This window comes from Prionailurus viverrinus, chromosome D3 (genome assembly GCF_022837055.1).
Source record: "Prionailurus viverrinus isolate Anna chromosome D3, UM_Priviv_1.0, whole genome shotgun sequence".
Lineage (NCBI taxonomy): Eukaryota > Metazoa > Chordata > Mammalia > Carnivora > Felidae > Prionailurus > Prionailurus viverrinus.
Genome location: NC_062572.1, coordinates 45,156,737 through 45,173,978, shown reverse-complemented (window position 1 = coordinate 45,173,978; position 17,242 = coordinate 45,156,737). Strand labels below are relative to the sequence as shown.

The 17,242-nt window shown below is 35.3% G+C and overlaps 1 protein-coding gene across 3 annotated transcripts in view; it reads left to right on the top strand.

Moving 5' to 3' along the window:
* Positions 1 to 17,242, top strand: part of ROCK1 (Rho associated coiled-coil containing protein kinase 1) — a 163,735-nt gene that overhangs the window by 63,652 nt on the left and 82,841 nt on the right. For all 3 annotated transcript variants that reach the window (XM_047826941.1, XM_047826940.1, XM_047826939.1), the window contains exons 7-10: positions 1,097 to 1,241; positions 1,580 to 1,718; positions 5,067 to 5,158; positions 16,647 to 16,806. In XM_047826941.1, the coding sequence (XP_047682897.1) occupies positions 1,097 to 1,241; positions 1,580 to 1,718; positions 5,067 to 5,158; positions 16,647 to 16,806 (536 nt within the window). The remainder of the gene's footprint in view (positions 1 to 1,096; positions 1,242 to 1,579; positions 1,719 to 5,066; positions 5,159 to 16,646; positions 16,807 to 17,242) is intronic.

Genomic DNA, 17,242 nt, shown 5'->3' with positions numbered 1-17,242 from the left:
TTTATATTTTTCTCTGTATTTAAAGTAAGTGTTCATTGCCAGGTTTATTAAATCCTTTATAACAACTCTGTAATATACACTACTACTGGTAACTAGAAATGGAATTAGTCACTAAATACTAAGACCAGTGTTAAAATTAGACTTTCATAAAAATTGGATATCAGTGATATGTGTATTTTTTAGTGTTTTACTTAGCCTTCTGAGAACATGTAAAAGATCTTACTACCTATTTTGGGAGTCAATCTTTAAAGATACCATCCTCATTACTTACATAATAAATAACATTTATAGCTGAAGTAGCAAGTATGCTTACTTTGTTTCAGTTGAAACAGTTTATATTCTTTGAAACTTAACACAGAACAATATCAAAAAATCGTACTTATTATTTCAAAAGGAGAATTATTTTGGTTAGAAGAAAATACTACATAGAACTTTTGTGTGAACATTTAATTGTAATTCTGTTGTGTTAATACCAGCTAAAATAAGTAACAGATATGTATAGTTTTTGCATTTAGTTTTGGGGGGGTTTTTTTTGGAGAGTTAAAATGCATATTAAGTAGATATTCAGTGTGCTCAATGCTATTGCACCCTTTTCTTTTACACATGCTTCCCCATTTTATATTTGTACAGTCAATTCTTGAATGTTTTCTTCACGGTTTCAAGCAGAATTAAATTGAACAACTATTTTAGCAAAAATATATATATAATTAAATCAACCTTTATATATTAATGTTATCAAATGATCATCCTATCAGTTCCTCAATCTGTTTGCATTGGCTTATATAGTTGTTCTCTGTTGTTAAGATGAAGTCATTATATTAGCACAACTGTTTGGCAGTGTGTCTTCCTAGTGAGTATTATTACAAAGTAAAAATCACTGATGTATCCACACATACGCATATTACAAATATATTACATATATAATATGTATATGTGATTAGAGTGTGTTCATTTTTATCAAGTTTGCATTAGGTTTTAATATATCTTATAGCCCAAAGATTTAGAATTCTACAGGTTTTATTAGGAAAGTCCTTTTAAATAATTGAGGCTTTATATTTGTATCCTAATTTGAAAGTTGAACTGCCATTCTTTTTAGGAAGGTATGGTACGATGTGATACAGCAGTTGGAACACCCGATTACATTTCCCCTGAAGTATTAAAATCTCAAGGTGGTGATGGTTATTATGGACGAGAATGTGACTGGTGGTCAGTTGGGGTATTTTTATATGAAATGCTTGTAGGTGAGTAAAGGAGAATTTTGTGTACCTCTAACATAGTTGTTCATTCCAAAACTTAGCCATTTTGCTTCTTCTAATAAAATATTTGTTACATTAAGCAATATTAATTTTGTTTGTAGAAAGCAAACTGATCCAAACGTGCTTTGTATGTTTTTAAAAGCTATTTAGAAGCTTAAAGCAACTTTGTGATATGTTTTCTTTTATGTATATATATTAAGTATGTCTTTAATGCATATGTAGTAATCCTTATACAGGTAATATTGACTCTTTTCCTTTGAAACTGATTTTTTTAATGTATCTTATTTATTTATTTTTCTTTTGTTTCCCTATCAATTTTTTAGGTGATACACCTTTTTATGCAGATTCTCTGGTTGGAACTTATAGTAAGATTATGAACCATAAAAATTCACTTACTTTCCCTGATGATAATGATATATCAAAAGAAGCAAAAAATCTTATTTGTGCCTTCCTTACTGACAGGTAAATAGTCTTAACATTGAACTTTATTCTAAGGAAATTCTCATTTTGCTGCTCAATATTTGAGGTCTGTATCTGAGCTCCTATATTTGAACTATTGAAATAAAAATATAACCATTCCCTAAATCATTCATGACAGTGAAATCTAATATTTTATGATATTCTAGATGGCTTTTCTGGATCTCAAGTCACTTGTGTTACCTCAGAATTTGAAATAATGCTCTTTTCTGATGGCTAGACTAGATGATTTTTTTAAATTTCATTGTTGAATTTTTACCTTGGTTAAGTATAAAAATTACATTTTCTTGAGTCTGAGGGTTTTTTTTTTTAATTTTTTTTTTAACGTTTATTTATTTTTGAGACAGAGAGAGACAGAGCATGAATGGGGCAGGGGCAGAGAGAGAGGGAGACACAGAATCGGAAGCAGGCTCCAGGCTCTGAGCCATCAGCCCAGAGCCCGACGCAGGGCTCGAACTCACGGACCGTGAGATCGTGACCTGAGCTGAAGTCGGACGCTTAACCGACTGAGCCACCCAGGCATCCCCTGAGGGTTTTTTAAATACATGTTAACATCTCTGAAATTAGAATACATCTTCTAGTCAATGGCATATATTCATTTAATTGGGAACATTTATTTCTTAGTGATGGGAAAATGATGCATCTTCCATTTGATACTGTTTAAGATAATGCAGTATTGTATAGTTGAAATCTGCTAAGAGAGTAGAATTTAAATGTTCTTACCCCCCCCCCCCCCCGCCCCACCAAAGGGTAAATATGTGAAGTGGTAGATGTATTAATTAACTCAATGGGAGAGTTCTTTCACAATGTCAAAACATCACTTTATACTCTACATATCTTAAGATTTTGCCAAATGTACCTCAGAGCTGGAAAAAAAGATTTAATTATGTATGACTGTATATTTGTTGAAATTAAGTAAATAGTGCAAAGCTGTAAAGAAGTATGTATTTCCTACCTCCTTTCCTCTAGAGATGGTCATTGGTATGATGTCTTTCTGATTCAGTAAGCCTTTTTATAAATGTATATGCATGTATGTGTTTTAGAAACAAATGGCATATTTTGTGTACCCTTATGGTGTACTTTTTTAAGCATGAACCAAATGACTTACTAAGATTATGTTTGATATTTATGTTTATATATTGTTAACTTAAATATTTGGGAGGCCTAGTGCTTTTAGATATGTTTCAATTTTAAATTCATTATAATTAAAATAAACTTACTGTCCTTCATTTTTTCCTTTAGAGCTTGAAATGTACAGTCTTTCAAATTTTTACATTTAATATATGTACTCTATAAGTACTATGCTGTACGTTAGGTGCTGGGGATAAAGAAATGAAAAAGATATACATCCACTGTTCACTATATCATAGTCCTTTGGAGGAAATAGACAAGCGAATGAGACATTTATTGTACAGAGAGATAAGCATTCTGAGTTTAGTACTGTTTATATGCCATAGAACCATGGACAGTTTCCCTGATCTGGCCTGGGGGAGTCAGTGAAACCTTTTTTTAAAAAACAATTTTTTTTAATGTTTATTTATTTTTTTTAAAAAAATTTGAGGTTTATTTCTGAGACAGAGCATGAGTCGGGGAGGGGCAGAGAGAGAGGGAGACACACAATCCAAGGCAGGCTCCAAACTCTGAGCTGTCAGCACAGAGCCTGACGCGGGGATCTGAGTTTAATACTGTTTATGTGCCATACAACCATGGAGAAGTTTCCTGATCCAGCCTGGGAGAGTCAGTGAAAGCTTCTTTTAAAAAAAAAATTTTTTTTTTAATTCTTGAGAGAGAGAGAGAGAGAGAGAGAGAGCAAGCGAGCATGAGCAGGGGAGTCAGAGAGAGAGAGAGAGAGAGAGAGAGAAAGAGAGAGAGAGAAACAGAATTTGAGGCAGGCTCCGGACTCCCAAGCCATCAGCACAGAGCCCGACGCAGGGCTCGAACCCACAAACTGCAAGATCATGACCTGAGCGAAAGTCAGACTGTCAACCGACTGAGCCACCCAGGCACCCCATGTTTATTTATTTTTGAGAGACAGAGAGACAAAGTGTGAGCAGGGGAGGGGCAGAGAGAGAGGGAGACACAGAATCCAAAGCAGATTCTAGGCTCTGAGCTATCAGCACAGAGCCTGACGTGGGGCTTGAATCTACGAACTGGGAGATCATGACCTGAGCCGAAGTCAGAGGCTTACCTGACTGAGCCACCCAGGCACCCCAGTGAAAGCTTCTTAAAAAGATGTCACATTATATCAAAAGCAATTTATCTTTTAACTCATGAAAAATTTTGGAATTTGGGGTATTCTTGTTTATAAGCACTCTAGTAGAGAACAGAAGTTGTTGAGTTCTCCTTTCCAAATCAGCTAAAGGCACATTTTTAAACATTTTATCTCTGTGTACACCTAAGAGGCCAGGAGTCAGTAATTTGTCCCATTAAAACTCAGTTTTGTAGTAATGTCAAAAATTAGTTGTCATTGGTTTTTGACTGGTCACAAATATTTATAATAGGGCATTAAATGGAAATTTTAAATTTAAGATGTCTTTCTGAGCTTTTGGTGTAAAGTTCTTGGTTGCAAAAAATGTATAACTACCACTATTTTGAAAATCTATCAAGAAAATTGACTGTATTATGGGGCACCTGGGTGAACTAGTTGGTTGGGCACCCGACTTTGGCTTAGGTCATGATCTTGCAGTTTGTGAGTTCTAGCCCATGTCGGGCTCTGTGCTGACAGCTCAGAGTTTGGAGTGTGCTTTGGATTCCCTGTCTCCCTTTCTGTCTGCCCCTCCCCTGCTCATGCTCTGTCTCTCTCTCTCTAAAAAATGAATAACATTAAAAAAAAGAAAATGCATTGTTTTATTCATGATACTAATGAAGCAAGGCAAGTGATTTATCAGTATTTTTGTTGTCAATAGAAAAGTCATCGAGTATCAACAAGTCTGTGTTTTTCATATATATATGAATATATTGAGAGAGAGAGCACAAGCGGGAGGGGCAGAGAGAGAATCCCAAGCTGACAGCACAGAGCCCAATGCAGGGCTTGAACCCACCAACCGTGAGATCATTACCTGAGTTGAGCCAAAATCAAGAGCTGGACACTTAACCGACTGAGCCACCCAGACACCCCCTCATACATATTTTTAAAAATTCTTCAGGATTCTGTCTTCAACTAGTTTTTAAATTTCAGCTGAAAATTACACTGACAACCAATGTAATTTCAAGGTGACATAAAACTATTTTTATCATCATGCACAGATTTTAGCATTATGTCCACAAAGATATCTGGACAGGTTATAATAATATCTTAAATGATTAGTAACTTTTTTCTCTCCCTCTATTCAGAGAGGTGAGATTAGGACGAAATGGTGTGGAAGAAATCAAACGACATCTTTTCTTCAAAAATGATCAGTGGGCTTGGGAAACACTCAGAGACAGTAAGTTATTTTTTTCTTGAACAATACAGTGGATATTCAAAAGTAGTTGTAGTAAATAATCTGTTGAAACTTCCATGCTAATATATGTGTATAATAAAAATCTAAAGTACACAGATGTGGTTATGTATATTATCCTACCCTAATTAGAGAGAGACTATTTGATAATATTGGGAAAATAGTATTGCTACTTCTTTTATATCCCATTTGAGATACCAAGATGAAATATTCTATAAATGAGGTGGAATTAGGCTCAGCAGTCATGCTTTGATATTTGATCTTTGTTGAATTGCCTTTTGTCTTAGTATTAAAATATCTCATTGTGAAGAACGTTAATAAAGGGTAATTTAAATTAAAATATATTTCCTGTGAAAGGACAAGTTATCTTGTTTTTACTAAACTTAAAATATAAAATATAAAGTTCTATTATTGATAAATACCAGAATTTAATTTGTATGTAGATACAGGAAATTACAGTATACTTGATTCCATCAGATTTGCAGCTTGCAGTTCAGAAATGAAAATATGTAGTGTGCAAGAAGTTCATTTTCAGTCAGGTTAGGACATTGCCCTACTTAAAAAAAAAAGTTAAAATTATAAATGATTCACAGAAAACCTTGTTTAACATAATGGACTAAAAATTATAATGGTGCCAAAGTTGACCAACATCTTTTTGTGGATTTGGAAGGCCAAGCATTCATCTTTTTCCTGTTGAAGTCTCAGGAATTTTTTCCCTGTTCACAGAAAGGATAATATATACCAGTTCCTAACTTCCTGCTGTAGCAGTAACAGTAAACAGTAATAATGGAAATAAATTCAGCTGTGTGGTTTTAGAAACAGTTACAAATTAAATAGGTAGTACATACTTTTCTTAATGACTCCCTGTGTAGTTGAGACTGTGAGGGAAAGCTTAGAAGAAATGAATCTTGTTAATTTTGAAGAAGCAGTTTGTAGTTTTGCCAACATTAGTGAAATATCCTAGTTATCAAATATTTTTAAAGTAACAGTTATATTTCCTTCAGGTACAGCACATACACTGTATACAGGCTATACAGTTGACTGAGAGGGAAAAGGGGAAATAAATTCTTGGAGGAATTAAAAAAATTATACTACTACAAAGAATGACACTGAACGACCTGCTATGTGGAAAAGCTACAGGCGCATCTTGACCCTCAGAATTTATTAATAGTTATATACTGGGAAATAGAGAACCTCCTCCTCCTGACAAGTAAATGTGACATGATTATTGTCTTTACGCTGCATGAGAAACTGATGTAAAGACCAGGATGAAGACAGTGGGATGATGAATCGTTGCACTGAAAAATTTTGTGGGTTTTTTTTTCAAGCTATGCTCTTAGAAGTTTAAGAAAGCTGAAAGCGGGGCGCCTGGGTGGCGCAGTCGGTTAAGCGTCCGACTTCAGCCAGGTCACTATCTCGCGGTCCGCGAGTTCGAGCCCCGCATCAGGCTCTGGGCTGATGGCTCAGAGCCTAGAGCCTGTTTCCGATTCTGTGTTTCCCTCTCTCTCTGCCCCTCCCCCGTTCATGCTCTGTCTCTCTCTGTCCCCAAAAAAATAAACATTGAAAAAAAAAAAAACAAAAGAAAGCTGAAAGCTTACAGATACAATTATAATCTGAAGAAAATTTAAAAGGCGAATGAAGAAAATAACAAAGTATCTTTCATATTGGTTTAAATTATTTTTCAGAGTGAAACGATACATAAATAACCATACAATAACCACGGAGTAAATCGCTCTAAACAGTAGGGAGGACATATTTCATTTAGTGTACTGAAAAACTGGTATTAATTAGGAGAGGGGGTAACCTAGTCAACAAATACTGAACATCTGCTATATTCTGAGTACTATTCTATTTTAGGCACTAGGAAAACATCAGTGGTCAAACCAACAAAAGTTCTTCTAGTGGAATTGGGGAGTCCAAATCAATGGCATTTTATGATATTGTTATACCTCCTTAATGTAACTGTTTATATTAATTTAAAGAACAGGTAAAATGAATTACTTTATTGATTTAAATAAAACTTTAAAGAATTTCTATAATTAGGTAATTTTATTAGTATTAGTGTTATTTCTCTATCTTTTTAAAAAATTTTTTTAATGTTTATTTTTGAGAGATAGAGACAGAGCATCAGCGGGGGAGGGGCAGAGAGAGAGGGAAACACAGAATCTAAAGCAGGCTCCAGGCTCTAAGCTGTCAGCACAGAGCACGATGCAGGGCTCAAACCCACAAACCGTGAGATCATGACCTGAGCTGAAGTCAGACGCTTAACCGACTGAGCCACCCAGGCGCCCCTCTCTATCTTTTTAAAAATCTATATTATCTGTGATTTTGCTATGGTGTACTTAGATTTAACATAAACACTTTGCTATCTTTTCCTAATCCTAATGGCTCCTATTTTATAGTTATTGTTAAAAAAAAAAAAAAGGAGGAAAGAAAGAAAAATTGAAGTCTGTAGAACTTATTGTTCTCTGCTTCCCTTTCCCTCTTCCTACCCCTTCTTTACTTCCCACCCCTAAAATACCAAGAATACTTTTATTGTGAACTGACCTCTCTGACCTGCTAAACTTTTAAAAATTATGTAATAGTTATAATTCTTTTTAACTTTTTTGACACTCCAATTTTCTTTAGCAGTATTGCATACCTTTTCCAAATACTACTTCTTTTCGTAGTTTTACCACTTACATATCTACAAGTTATAATGGCAATTAATCTTCACCATCTCTTCCTTGATGGTGTGGTCGCAGGGTACAAAATAGCTTGAATTTTGGCAGATATTCCATGAGCTTCCTGATCTTATTCACTCTTTGTAAAAGGTTGGTAATTGTGTCCCTACTTTCATTTATTTTTTTTTCCTTCTGCTATAAAACTTTTTTTTGTTTGTTTTTTGTTTTTATTTAATTTATTTTTTTTAATTTACATCCAAGTTAGCAAATAGTGCAACAGTATTTCAGGAGTAGATTCTTTAAAATGCCCCTTACCCATTTAGCCCATCCCTCTTCCCATACTGCCTCCAGTAACCCTCTGTCTGTTCTCCATATTTGAGTCTCTTATGTTTTTGTCCTCCTCCCTGTTTTTATATTATTTTTGTTTCCCTTCCCTTATGTTCATCTGTTTTGTCTCTTAAGGTCCTCATGTGAGTGAAGTCATACGATATTTGTCTTTCTCTAATTTCGCTTAGCATAATACCCTCTAGCTCCATCCACGTAGTTGCAAATGGAAGATTTCATTCTTTTGATTGCCGAGTAATACTCCATTGTATGTATATACCACCTCTTCTTTATCCATTCATCCATCGATGGATATTTGGGTTCTTTCCATACTTTGGCTATTGTTGATAGTGCTGCTATAAACATTGGTATGCATGTGCCCCTTTGAAACAGCATGCCCATATCTCTTGGATAAATACCTGGTAGTGCAGTTGTTGGATCATAGGGTAGTTCTATTTTTAACTTTTTGAGGAACCTCCATACTGTTTTCCAGAGTGGCTGCACCAGTTTGCATTCCCACCAGCAGTGCAAAAAGAGATCCTCTTTCTCCACATCTTCACCAACATCTATTGTTGCCTGAGTTATTAATGTTAGCCATTCTGACAGGTGTGAGGTGGTATCTCATTGTGGTTTTGATTTGTATTTCCCTGATGATGAGTGATGTGGAACATTTTTTCATGTGTTGGTTGGCCATGTGGATGTAGTCTTTGGAGAAGTGTCTATTCATGTCTTTTGCCCATTTCTTCACTGGATATTTTTTTGGGGGGGTGGGTGTTGAGTTTGATAAGTTCTTTATAGATTTTGGATACTCAACTCTTTATCTGATATGTCGTTTGCAAATATCTTCTCCCATTCCGTTGGTTGCCTTATAGTTTTGCTGATTGTTTCCTTCACTGTGCAGAAGCGCTTTATTTTTTGAGGTCCCAATAGTTGATTTTTGCTTTTGTTTCCCTTGACTCCAGAGACATGTTGAGTAAGAAGTTGCTGTGGCCAAGATTAAAGAGGTTTTGGCTTCGTGGATTTTGATGGCTTCCTGTCTTACATTTAGGTCTTTCATCCATCTTGAGTTTATTTTTGTGTATGGTGTGAGGAAGTAGTCCAGGTTCATTTTTCTGCATGTTGCTGTCCAGTTTTCCCAGCACCACTTCCTGAAGAGACTGTCTTTATTCCATTGAACATTCTTTCCTGCTTTGTCAAAGATTAGTTGGCCATACATTTGTGGGTCCATTTCTGGATTCTCTATTTTGTTCCATTGATTTGAGTGTCTGTTTTTGTGCCAGTACTGTACTGTCTTGATGATTATAGCTTAGGACTACAGCTTGAAGTTTGACTACTTTCATTTCTGATTTGTGTCTTCTGTTTTTTCCCCTTAGTCTGCTAAAAGATTTGTCAATTTTGTTGATTCTTTTTTAAAAAGTAGTTATTGGTTTTGTTAATTTCGCTATTAATTTTCTATTCTTAATTTTGTTTATCTGCTACTCTAATCTCTGTTGTTTCTTTCCTTACGGTTGTTTCTTTCCAAACTAAGCTCTGGGCTTAGTTTGCTCTTTTTTCCTAGTTCCTTAGGGTGACAGCTGGGCTATCGATTTGAGACCTTTCTCTTTCTCTCTTTTTAAGTTTGTTTATTTATTTTGAAAGAGAGAACACAAGAGGGGAAGGGGCAGAGAGGAAGAGAGACAGAATCCCAAGTGGGCTCTGCACCATTAGTACAGAGTCCAATATAGGACTCGAACTTGAACTACAAGATCATGACCTGAGCCAGGATCAAGAGTTGGATGCTTATGGGGTGCCTGGGTGGCTCAGTCAGTAAGCGACAGACTTTGGCTCAGGTTATGATCTTGCAGTTTACAAGCTGGAGCCCGACATTGGCTCTGTGCTGACAGTTCGGAGCCTGGAGCCTGTTTCCGATTCTGTGTCTTCCTCTCTCTGTGTGCCCCTCTCCCCGCTTGTTTTCTCTTGTTCTCTCTCTCTCTCTTTCTCTCTCTCTCTCTCTCTGTCTCTCTCTCTCAATTAAATAAAACATTGAAAAAAAAAAGTCAGATCCCCCAAGAGATCTTTCTCCTTTTTTTACATAGGCATTTACAACTAAAATTTTTCTGAGTACTGCTTTTGCAGAATCCTTTAAGTTTTGGTTGTTGTTCATTTTTATTTGTCTCAATGCATTTTTTCTAATCTCCCTTGTGATTTCTTCTTTGACTCCTTGTTTGTTTTTTTTTTTAAAGAATATGTTATTTTAATCTCTTTGACATCAACTGTAGCAACTTCTTACTAGATACATCTCTGGAGGCAAGGGAAACAAAAGCAAAAATGAACTATTGAGACTTTATCAAGATAAAAAGCTTCTGCACAGCAAAGGAAGTAGTCAAAAAAACTAAAAGACAGTCTTTAGAATGGGAGAAGATATTTGCGAATGACATATCCAACAAAGGATTAGTATCTAAAATCTATAATGAACTTAATCAAACTCAACACCCAAAAAACAAATAATCCAGTTAATAAATGAGCAGAAGACATGAATAGACATTTTTCCAATGAAGACATCCAGATGGCTAACAGACACATGAAAAGATGCTCAACATCACTCATCATCAAGGAAATACACATCAAAACTACAATGAGATACCACCTCACACCTGTCAGAATGGCTCAGACTAACAACACTGGAAACAAAAGATGTTGTCAAGGAAGTGGAGAAGGGGGAACCTTCTTACACTGTTGGTAGGAATGCAAACTGGTGCAGCCACTCTGGAACACAGTATGGAGTTTGCTCAAAAGGTTAAAGATACAACTACCCTATGACCCAGCCATTACACTACTAGGTATTTTCCCAAAGGATGCAAAAATACTGCTTCAAAGGAATATATGCAGCCTGATGTTTACAGCAGCCTTATCAACAGTAGCCAAATTGTGGAAAGAACCCCATGTACATCAACTGATGAATGGAAAAAGAAGATACCACACACACACAGTGGAATATTATTCAGCCACCAAAATGAATGAAATCTTTGGGTGTTTGGCTGGCTCAGTCAGAAGAGCATGTGGACTTTTGATCTCAGGGTCATGAGTTCGAGCCGCACGTGGGGTGTAGAGATTATTTAAATAAATAACTTTTTTTTTTAAATGAAATTTGCTATTTGCAATGATGTGGATGGAGCTGGAATATATTATGCTAAGTGGAATAAGTCAGAGAAAGACACATACCATATGATTTCACTCATATGTGGAATTTAAGAAACACAACAAATGAAGAAAAAAAGAGAAACAGACCAAGAAACAGACTCTTACCTATAGAGAATGAACTGAGGGTTGCTGGATGGGATGTGGGTGGGTGATGGGTTAGATGGGTGATGGGTATTAAGGAGGGCACTTGTTGTGATGAGCATTGGGTGTTATATGTAAGTGATGAATCACTAAATTCTACTCCTGAAACTAATACTATACTGTATATAAACTAACCGGAATTTAAATAAAAACTTAGGGGCGCCTGGTGGCTCAGTCGGTTGAGCGTCCGACTTCACTCAGGTCGCGATCTCACGGTCCGTGAGTTCGAGCCCCGCATCAGGCTCTGTGCTGACAGCTCAGAGCCTGGAGCCTGCTTCAGATTCTGTGTCTCCCTCTCTCTCTGGCCCTCCCCCCGTTCATGCTCTCTCTCTCTCTGTCTCAAAAATAAATAAATGTTAAAAAAAAAAATTTTTAAATAAAAACTTAACAAAAAAGAAAGCATATTATTTTCAACATACTTGTGAACCTTCTGGTGTTTCTTCTATTATTGATCTTGTTTCATTCCATAGTGACTGGTTTGTATGATTTCAGTCTCTCTAAATTGCTTAAGTTGTTTTTTTGATCTAACATATAGTTCTGGAGAATGTGTCATGTGCAGTTTGTATTCTGCTCTTGGTGGTGGAGTGAGCTTTGTACGTCTGTTACATCTAATTCATTTATGATGTTGCTCAAGTCTTGCATTTTCTTATTCATCTCCTGTTTAATTGTTTAGTTCATTTATTGAAAGTGGGTTATTGATGACCCCATTATTTTAGAACTGTCTGTTTCTCCATTTATGTCATTTTTTACTACAAATATTTTGGAGCTGTGTTGTTAATGTGTTGTTTATAATTGTTGCACCTTCTTGATGAGTTGACCGTTTTATCGATGTCATCAATATGTCCTGTTTTTCTTTGTCTCTTCTAACCATTTTACTGATTTTGTCTGATGTTAGTATAACCACGTCAGCTCTTTTTTCCATGGAATATCTTTAATTCTTTTAACATTTTTATGTCTGTGGATCTAAAGTGAGTGTCTGTACACTGCATATAATTGGATCAATTTTATTAATCCATTTTTCAGATCTCTACGTTTTATTAGTGACTAATTCGTTTACATTTAAAGTGAATACTGTATGTAAAGACATCTGCCATTGTTCTATTTTCTGTATGTCTGATTTTTTTCTGTTCCTCATCTCCTACATCATTGCCTTCTTTTGTATTTAATGGATTGTTTTATAGTGTACTGTTTTGATTCCCTCTCTTAATTCCTTTTCCATATATTGTCATTTTCTTATGTCATCATCCTGGGGATTATATTTAACATCCTAAACTGATAACAGTCTAGGTTGAATTGATACAGTTTACTGTCACAAGCATACAAAAATTGCTTCTATACAGATCTATTTTCTTCTATGTTGTTGTCACAAATTGTATCTGTATATATTCTGTGCTCATTAACATAAATTTATAATTATTTTACGCATTTTATTTTAAGTCATATAGGGGGAAAAGTGGATTTATTTATTTATTTTTTAAAGTAGATTATATAACAAAAATATATAAAGCTGGCTCTTACATTTATCAGTGTAGTTACTTTTATTTCTTTATTTCTTTGTAAAGGTTTGAGTTAGTGTCTAGTGTCCTTTCATTTAAACCTTAAAAACTCTAACATTTCTTGCCAGACAGGTTTACTAGCAACAAACTCCTCTTTCTTTTATCTGGGGATATCTTAATTTCCCTGCATTTTTGAAGATAATTTTGCTGGATATAGAATTCTTGCTTGACTGTTGTTTTCTTTCAGCACTTTAAAATATGTCATTCCACTGCCTTCTGACCCTCAATGTTTTTGCTTAGAAATAGGCTCTTGATCTTATTGAGGATTTCTGATGTATGATAAGTCAGTTTTCTGTTGTTTTCAAGATTCTTTGTCTTTTCAACGTTTATTATAACATGTCATGGTGTGGATCTGAATTTCTTACTTGGAGTTCTTAAATGTATAGATTCTTAAATTTCATCAGTTGGTTAGTTTGGAGCCATTATTTCTTTAAATATTCTTTCTGCCCCTTTCTCTACTTCCCTGGGACTTTCCTAATGTATATGTTGGTATGATTTATGGTGTCCCAAAAGTTGACTTTTTCATTGTTTGCTTCTTTTCCTCTACTTGATAATTTCAATGGTCCTATCTTTAAGTTCACTGGTTCCTCTGCCTACTCAAATCTGCTGTTGAACCCTTGTACATTTTTACTTTTAGCTATTGTACTTTTCAGTACCAGAATTTCTATTTGGTTCCCTCTTTTTCCTTTTTGGTATGTTCTGTTTGTTAAGATATCATACTCCTCAGTTAGTTTTTGTCCATGGTTTCCTTGAGCACATTTAAGGCAGTTTATTTAAAGTCTTTGTTTAATAAATCTAATACCTGGGTTTCCTCAGAGATTTTTCTGTCATTTTCTGTGAATAGGCCTTACTTTTTCTGTTTCTTAATATGCTTTGTAACTTTTTATTAAAAACTGGACATAATAAATATTACAGTGTTATAAACTCTGGAAATCCGATTTCTCCCCTTCCAGGTTTGCTATTATTGCTTGCTGTGGGCTTCAGTCATCCATTTGTTTAGTGACTTTTCCAGACTGTTTTTACAAAGTCTGTATTCTTTGTCATGTGTGACCCCTGAAGTTCCTTTCCCATTATTATCTCATTGGTCAGCCAGTTACAGTTCCCGGAATGCCAACATTTACTAGCTTCTCTCTTCATTAAACATTCCCCTGCTTGTTGCAAGTATTTTCTTAGATTTCAGAGTTATGAAAAAGTTGCTTATGATAGTTTTTGCCTGCATAATAGTTATTTCAGTGGAAAGGTAGCTTCTTAGAGTTCCTTACTCTGCCATGTTTTTATGGCATCACCTGGATTCTTTCTTATAGAACATGGTTCCTATATTCCCAGTTATTTATTGAAAGGTAAATTTTTATAAATAGACTACTGTATATATCAATGGTAATTCTGTAAAGCTATCTTTATACTTACTCTTATTTATTAGTTCTGATGTGATGATATGGTATCTATAAAGCCTAAATGTTTTACTTTGAAAGTAGAAGAAATATTACTTTTATAATTCTCCCAGGATTTCCCCTACTTGTACCTCAAAATTTAAACAGAATTTGTCCCATTTTAAAACTGTTCTGAAATGGCATGTTATCTGTATTTCCTTATTTATTAATGTTTGAGAGAGAGCACATGTGAGCAGGGGATAAGGACAGAGGGAACAAGAGAGAGAATCTTAAGCAGGCTCCACGCTCAGTGTGGAGCCTGATACAGGGCTCAGTCTCATGGGCATGAGATCACAACCTGAACTGAAATCAAGAGTAAGGCGCTTAACTGAGTCACCGAGGTGCCCCTACTGTGTTATCTATGAAAAGACTAGATACATCTGAAACAGCAAGAAAAAAATCACCAAGCATGCTCTGCTTCCTTTTAAAATCATTCTTATATGATAATTTTCAAGTAGGGTTTTTAGCCTCAACACTAGACCAGATAAGTCTTTTTGTGTGTGGCTTACCCTGAACTTTCTTGGATGTTTAGTGGTTCCCTGGTCTCTACCCACTAGATGCCAGGAGCATACTTCCCTCAGTTATAAGAGCTCAGTCATTGCCAAATGTCCCACAGGGGGGCAAAGTTGGTTTAAAAATGAGAACCACTGTTTAAAAGTACAATTTATGCCAAGACCATAATTGGCTTACATACTTTATAAGAAGAAGCAACTTTCCTCCCACTTCATTTTACAAATTAGGCAGTTAGTAGTATTAGGAAGCTAGAAGTGTCTAGTCAGGACTGCAGTTCTCCTGGTCATTAAGAAGAGAGAATGGTGGAAAAGGTCTTTTCTCATTCATTTTTAGTTAATATTATAGCTTCTTTGGGTTAAATATGTTTCATTCTCAGATTCATCAGATATTTCACTGTGATGCGCATCAATAGTTATTTCTTGCCTGGAATACCCAGATAATTCATTAGAAAAATGATTCCTTTATATAAAAGATTAAGACTGTGAAACCAGGTCAATTATTTTTTGTTGCTCATCTTCATCTTTTTTAAAGAAACATGAGATGATTATATCTAAAATAATTATTCAATGTTTAGTTGATATTTCCATAATGTTTTATTAATACTACTGTATCTTTAAAAAGCTTTTTCTCTAAAATGTATTTTTAGGTGTATTCTCTGTAGCCTATTCAAGTTCCAAAATAAAATAGTGGTAATATTAGTTTCATGTTATTTTCTCCCATATTATGACGATTTAAGCATTGCCGTATGTACTTATTAGATGAGGGGCCTGGGTGGCTTTGTTGGCTGAGTGTCTGACTCTTGGTTTCAGTTCAGGTCATGATCTCACAGATCCTGGGTTTGAGCCCCATGTTGGTGTCTGTGCTGCTGGTATGCAGATTGCTTGGGATTCTCTCTCTTTGCCCCTCCCCCACTTGTGAGTGCACGAGCACACGCTCTCTCTCTGTCTCTCAAAATAAATAAACTTACAAAAAATTTTTATGAGTCTTGCTCTCCATCACATTTATAACTCTTGAAGATTCTGTGTGCATGTTTTGTATCTCTACCCTCTTTTCCTAACAGCCATTTCATAAATACCTCATGGAGTCATCATTTAATGACTTGATTCAGGGAAGGTAGCTAGACTGAAAATAAAATTCAAAATACATTGCTCCTTGTGACTTAGTCTTATAGAGATATTGAGTTGGGGGGAGGGGTGGATACTAACCATCTAATTCTAGATTAATAAATATATTTCAGTACCAAATGTTATATCCAGGACTACTAAGAGGTAGGTAACCTTGATTTCTAGTTTGTTTCATTTGAAATCAATCAGTTTTGAGTACAATTTATTATGCTGTGGTTTCTGCAAAGTCTTTTGTAGAGTCCTGACTGTTTTTGCATATTTATATTATGGTATATTCTAAAACCTTTATACTTGCAATATTCAAATTAAACTTGAAGTATAGATGATAATTATAGGAGATGATTGTTTCATAGAATTGTAATGGTCAATATCAGTTGATTAATAGCCCTAATAAAATTGGGTGAAATAGGATTCAACCCATTTGGAATTTGGTTGGCAACTTATTTGTATGTAAGAAACTTAGTAGTTGGTATGGAATCTTTGCTTCACTTTATTTTTATATTAAATTTGAAGTAAACTACTAATTTTGTTTCCATTTTTAGCTGTAGCGCCAGTTGTACCTGATTTAAGTAGCGACATTGATACAAGTAATTTTGATGACTTGGAAGAAGATAAAGGAGATGAAGAAACATTCCCTATACCTAAAGCTTTTGTTGGCAATCAGTTACCTTTTGTAGGATTTACGTATTATAGCAATCGTAGGTAAGTATGCTAAACATTGATTTTAGGGGTAAGTACTAATTTTGTAGTCTATTATTTTCTTAGGGATATCTCAAAGTCACTTTAAGAACATTTAATGGTATATGAAGAGATATCTTAATATGCCATTTTTCAGTGATGTATGATACTTGTATTATTCCATATTTCATTTCTTTTAGACTCATCCATGATCAGGATATTGTGTTTCAGAAATCATTTACTGAATGATGCACTATATATGTGTTAAAGTTACAGCAGTCGGGGCGCCTGGGTGGCTCAGTCGGTTAAGCGGCCGACTTCGGCTCAGGTCATGATCTCGCGGTCCGTGAGTTCGAGCCCCGCGTCAGGCTCTGTGCTGACAGCTCAGAGCCTGGAGCCTGTTTCAGATTCTGTGTCTCCCTCTCTCTGACCCTCCCCCATTCATGCTCTGTCTCTCTCT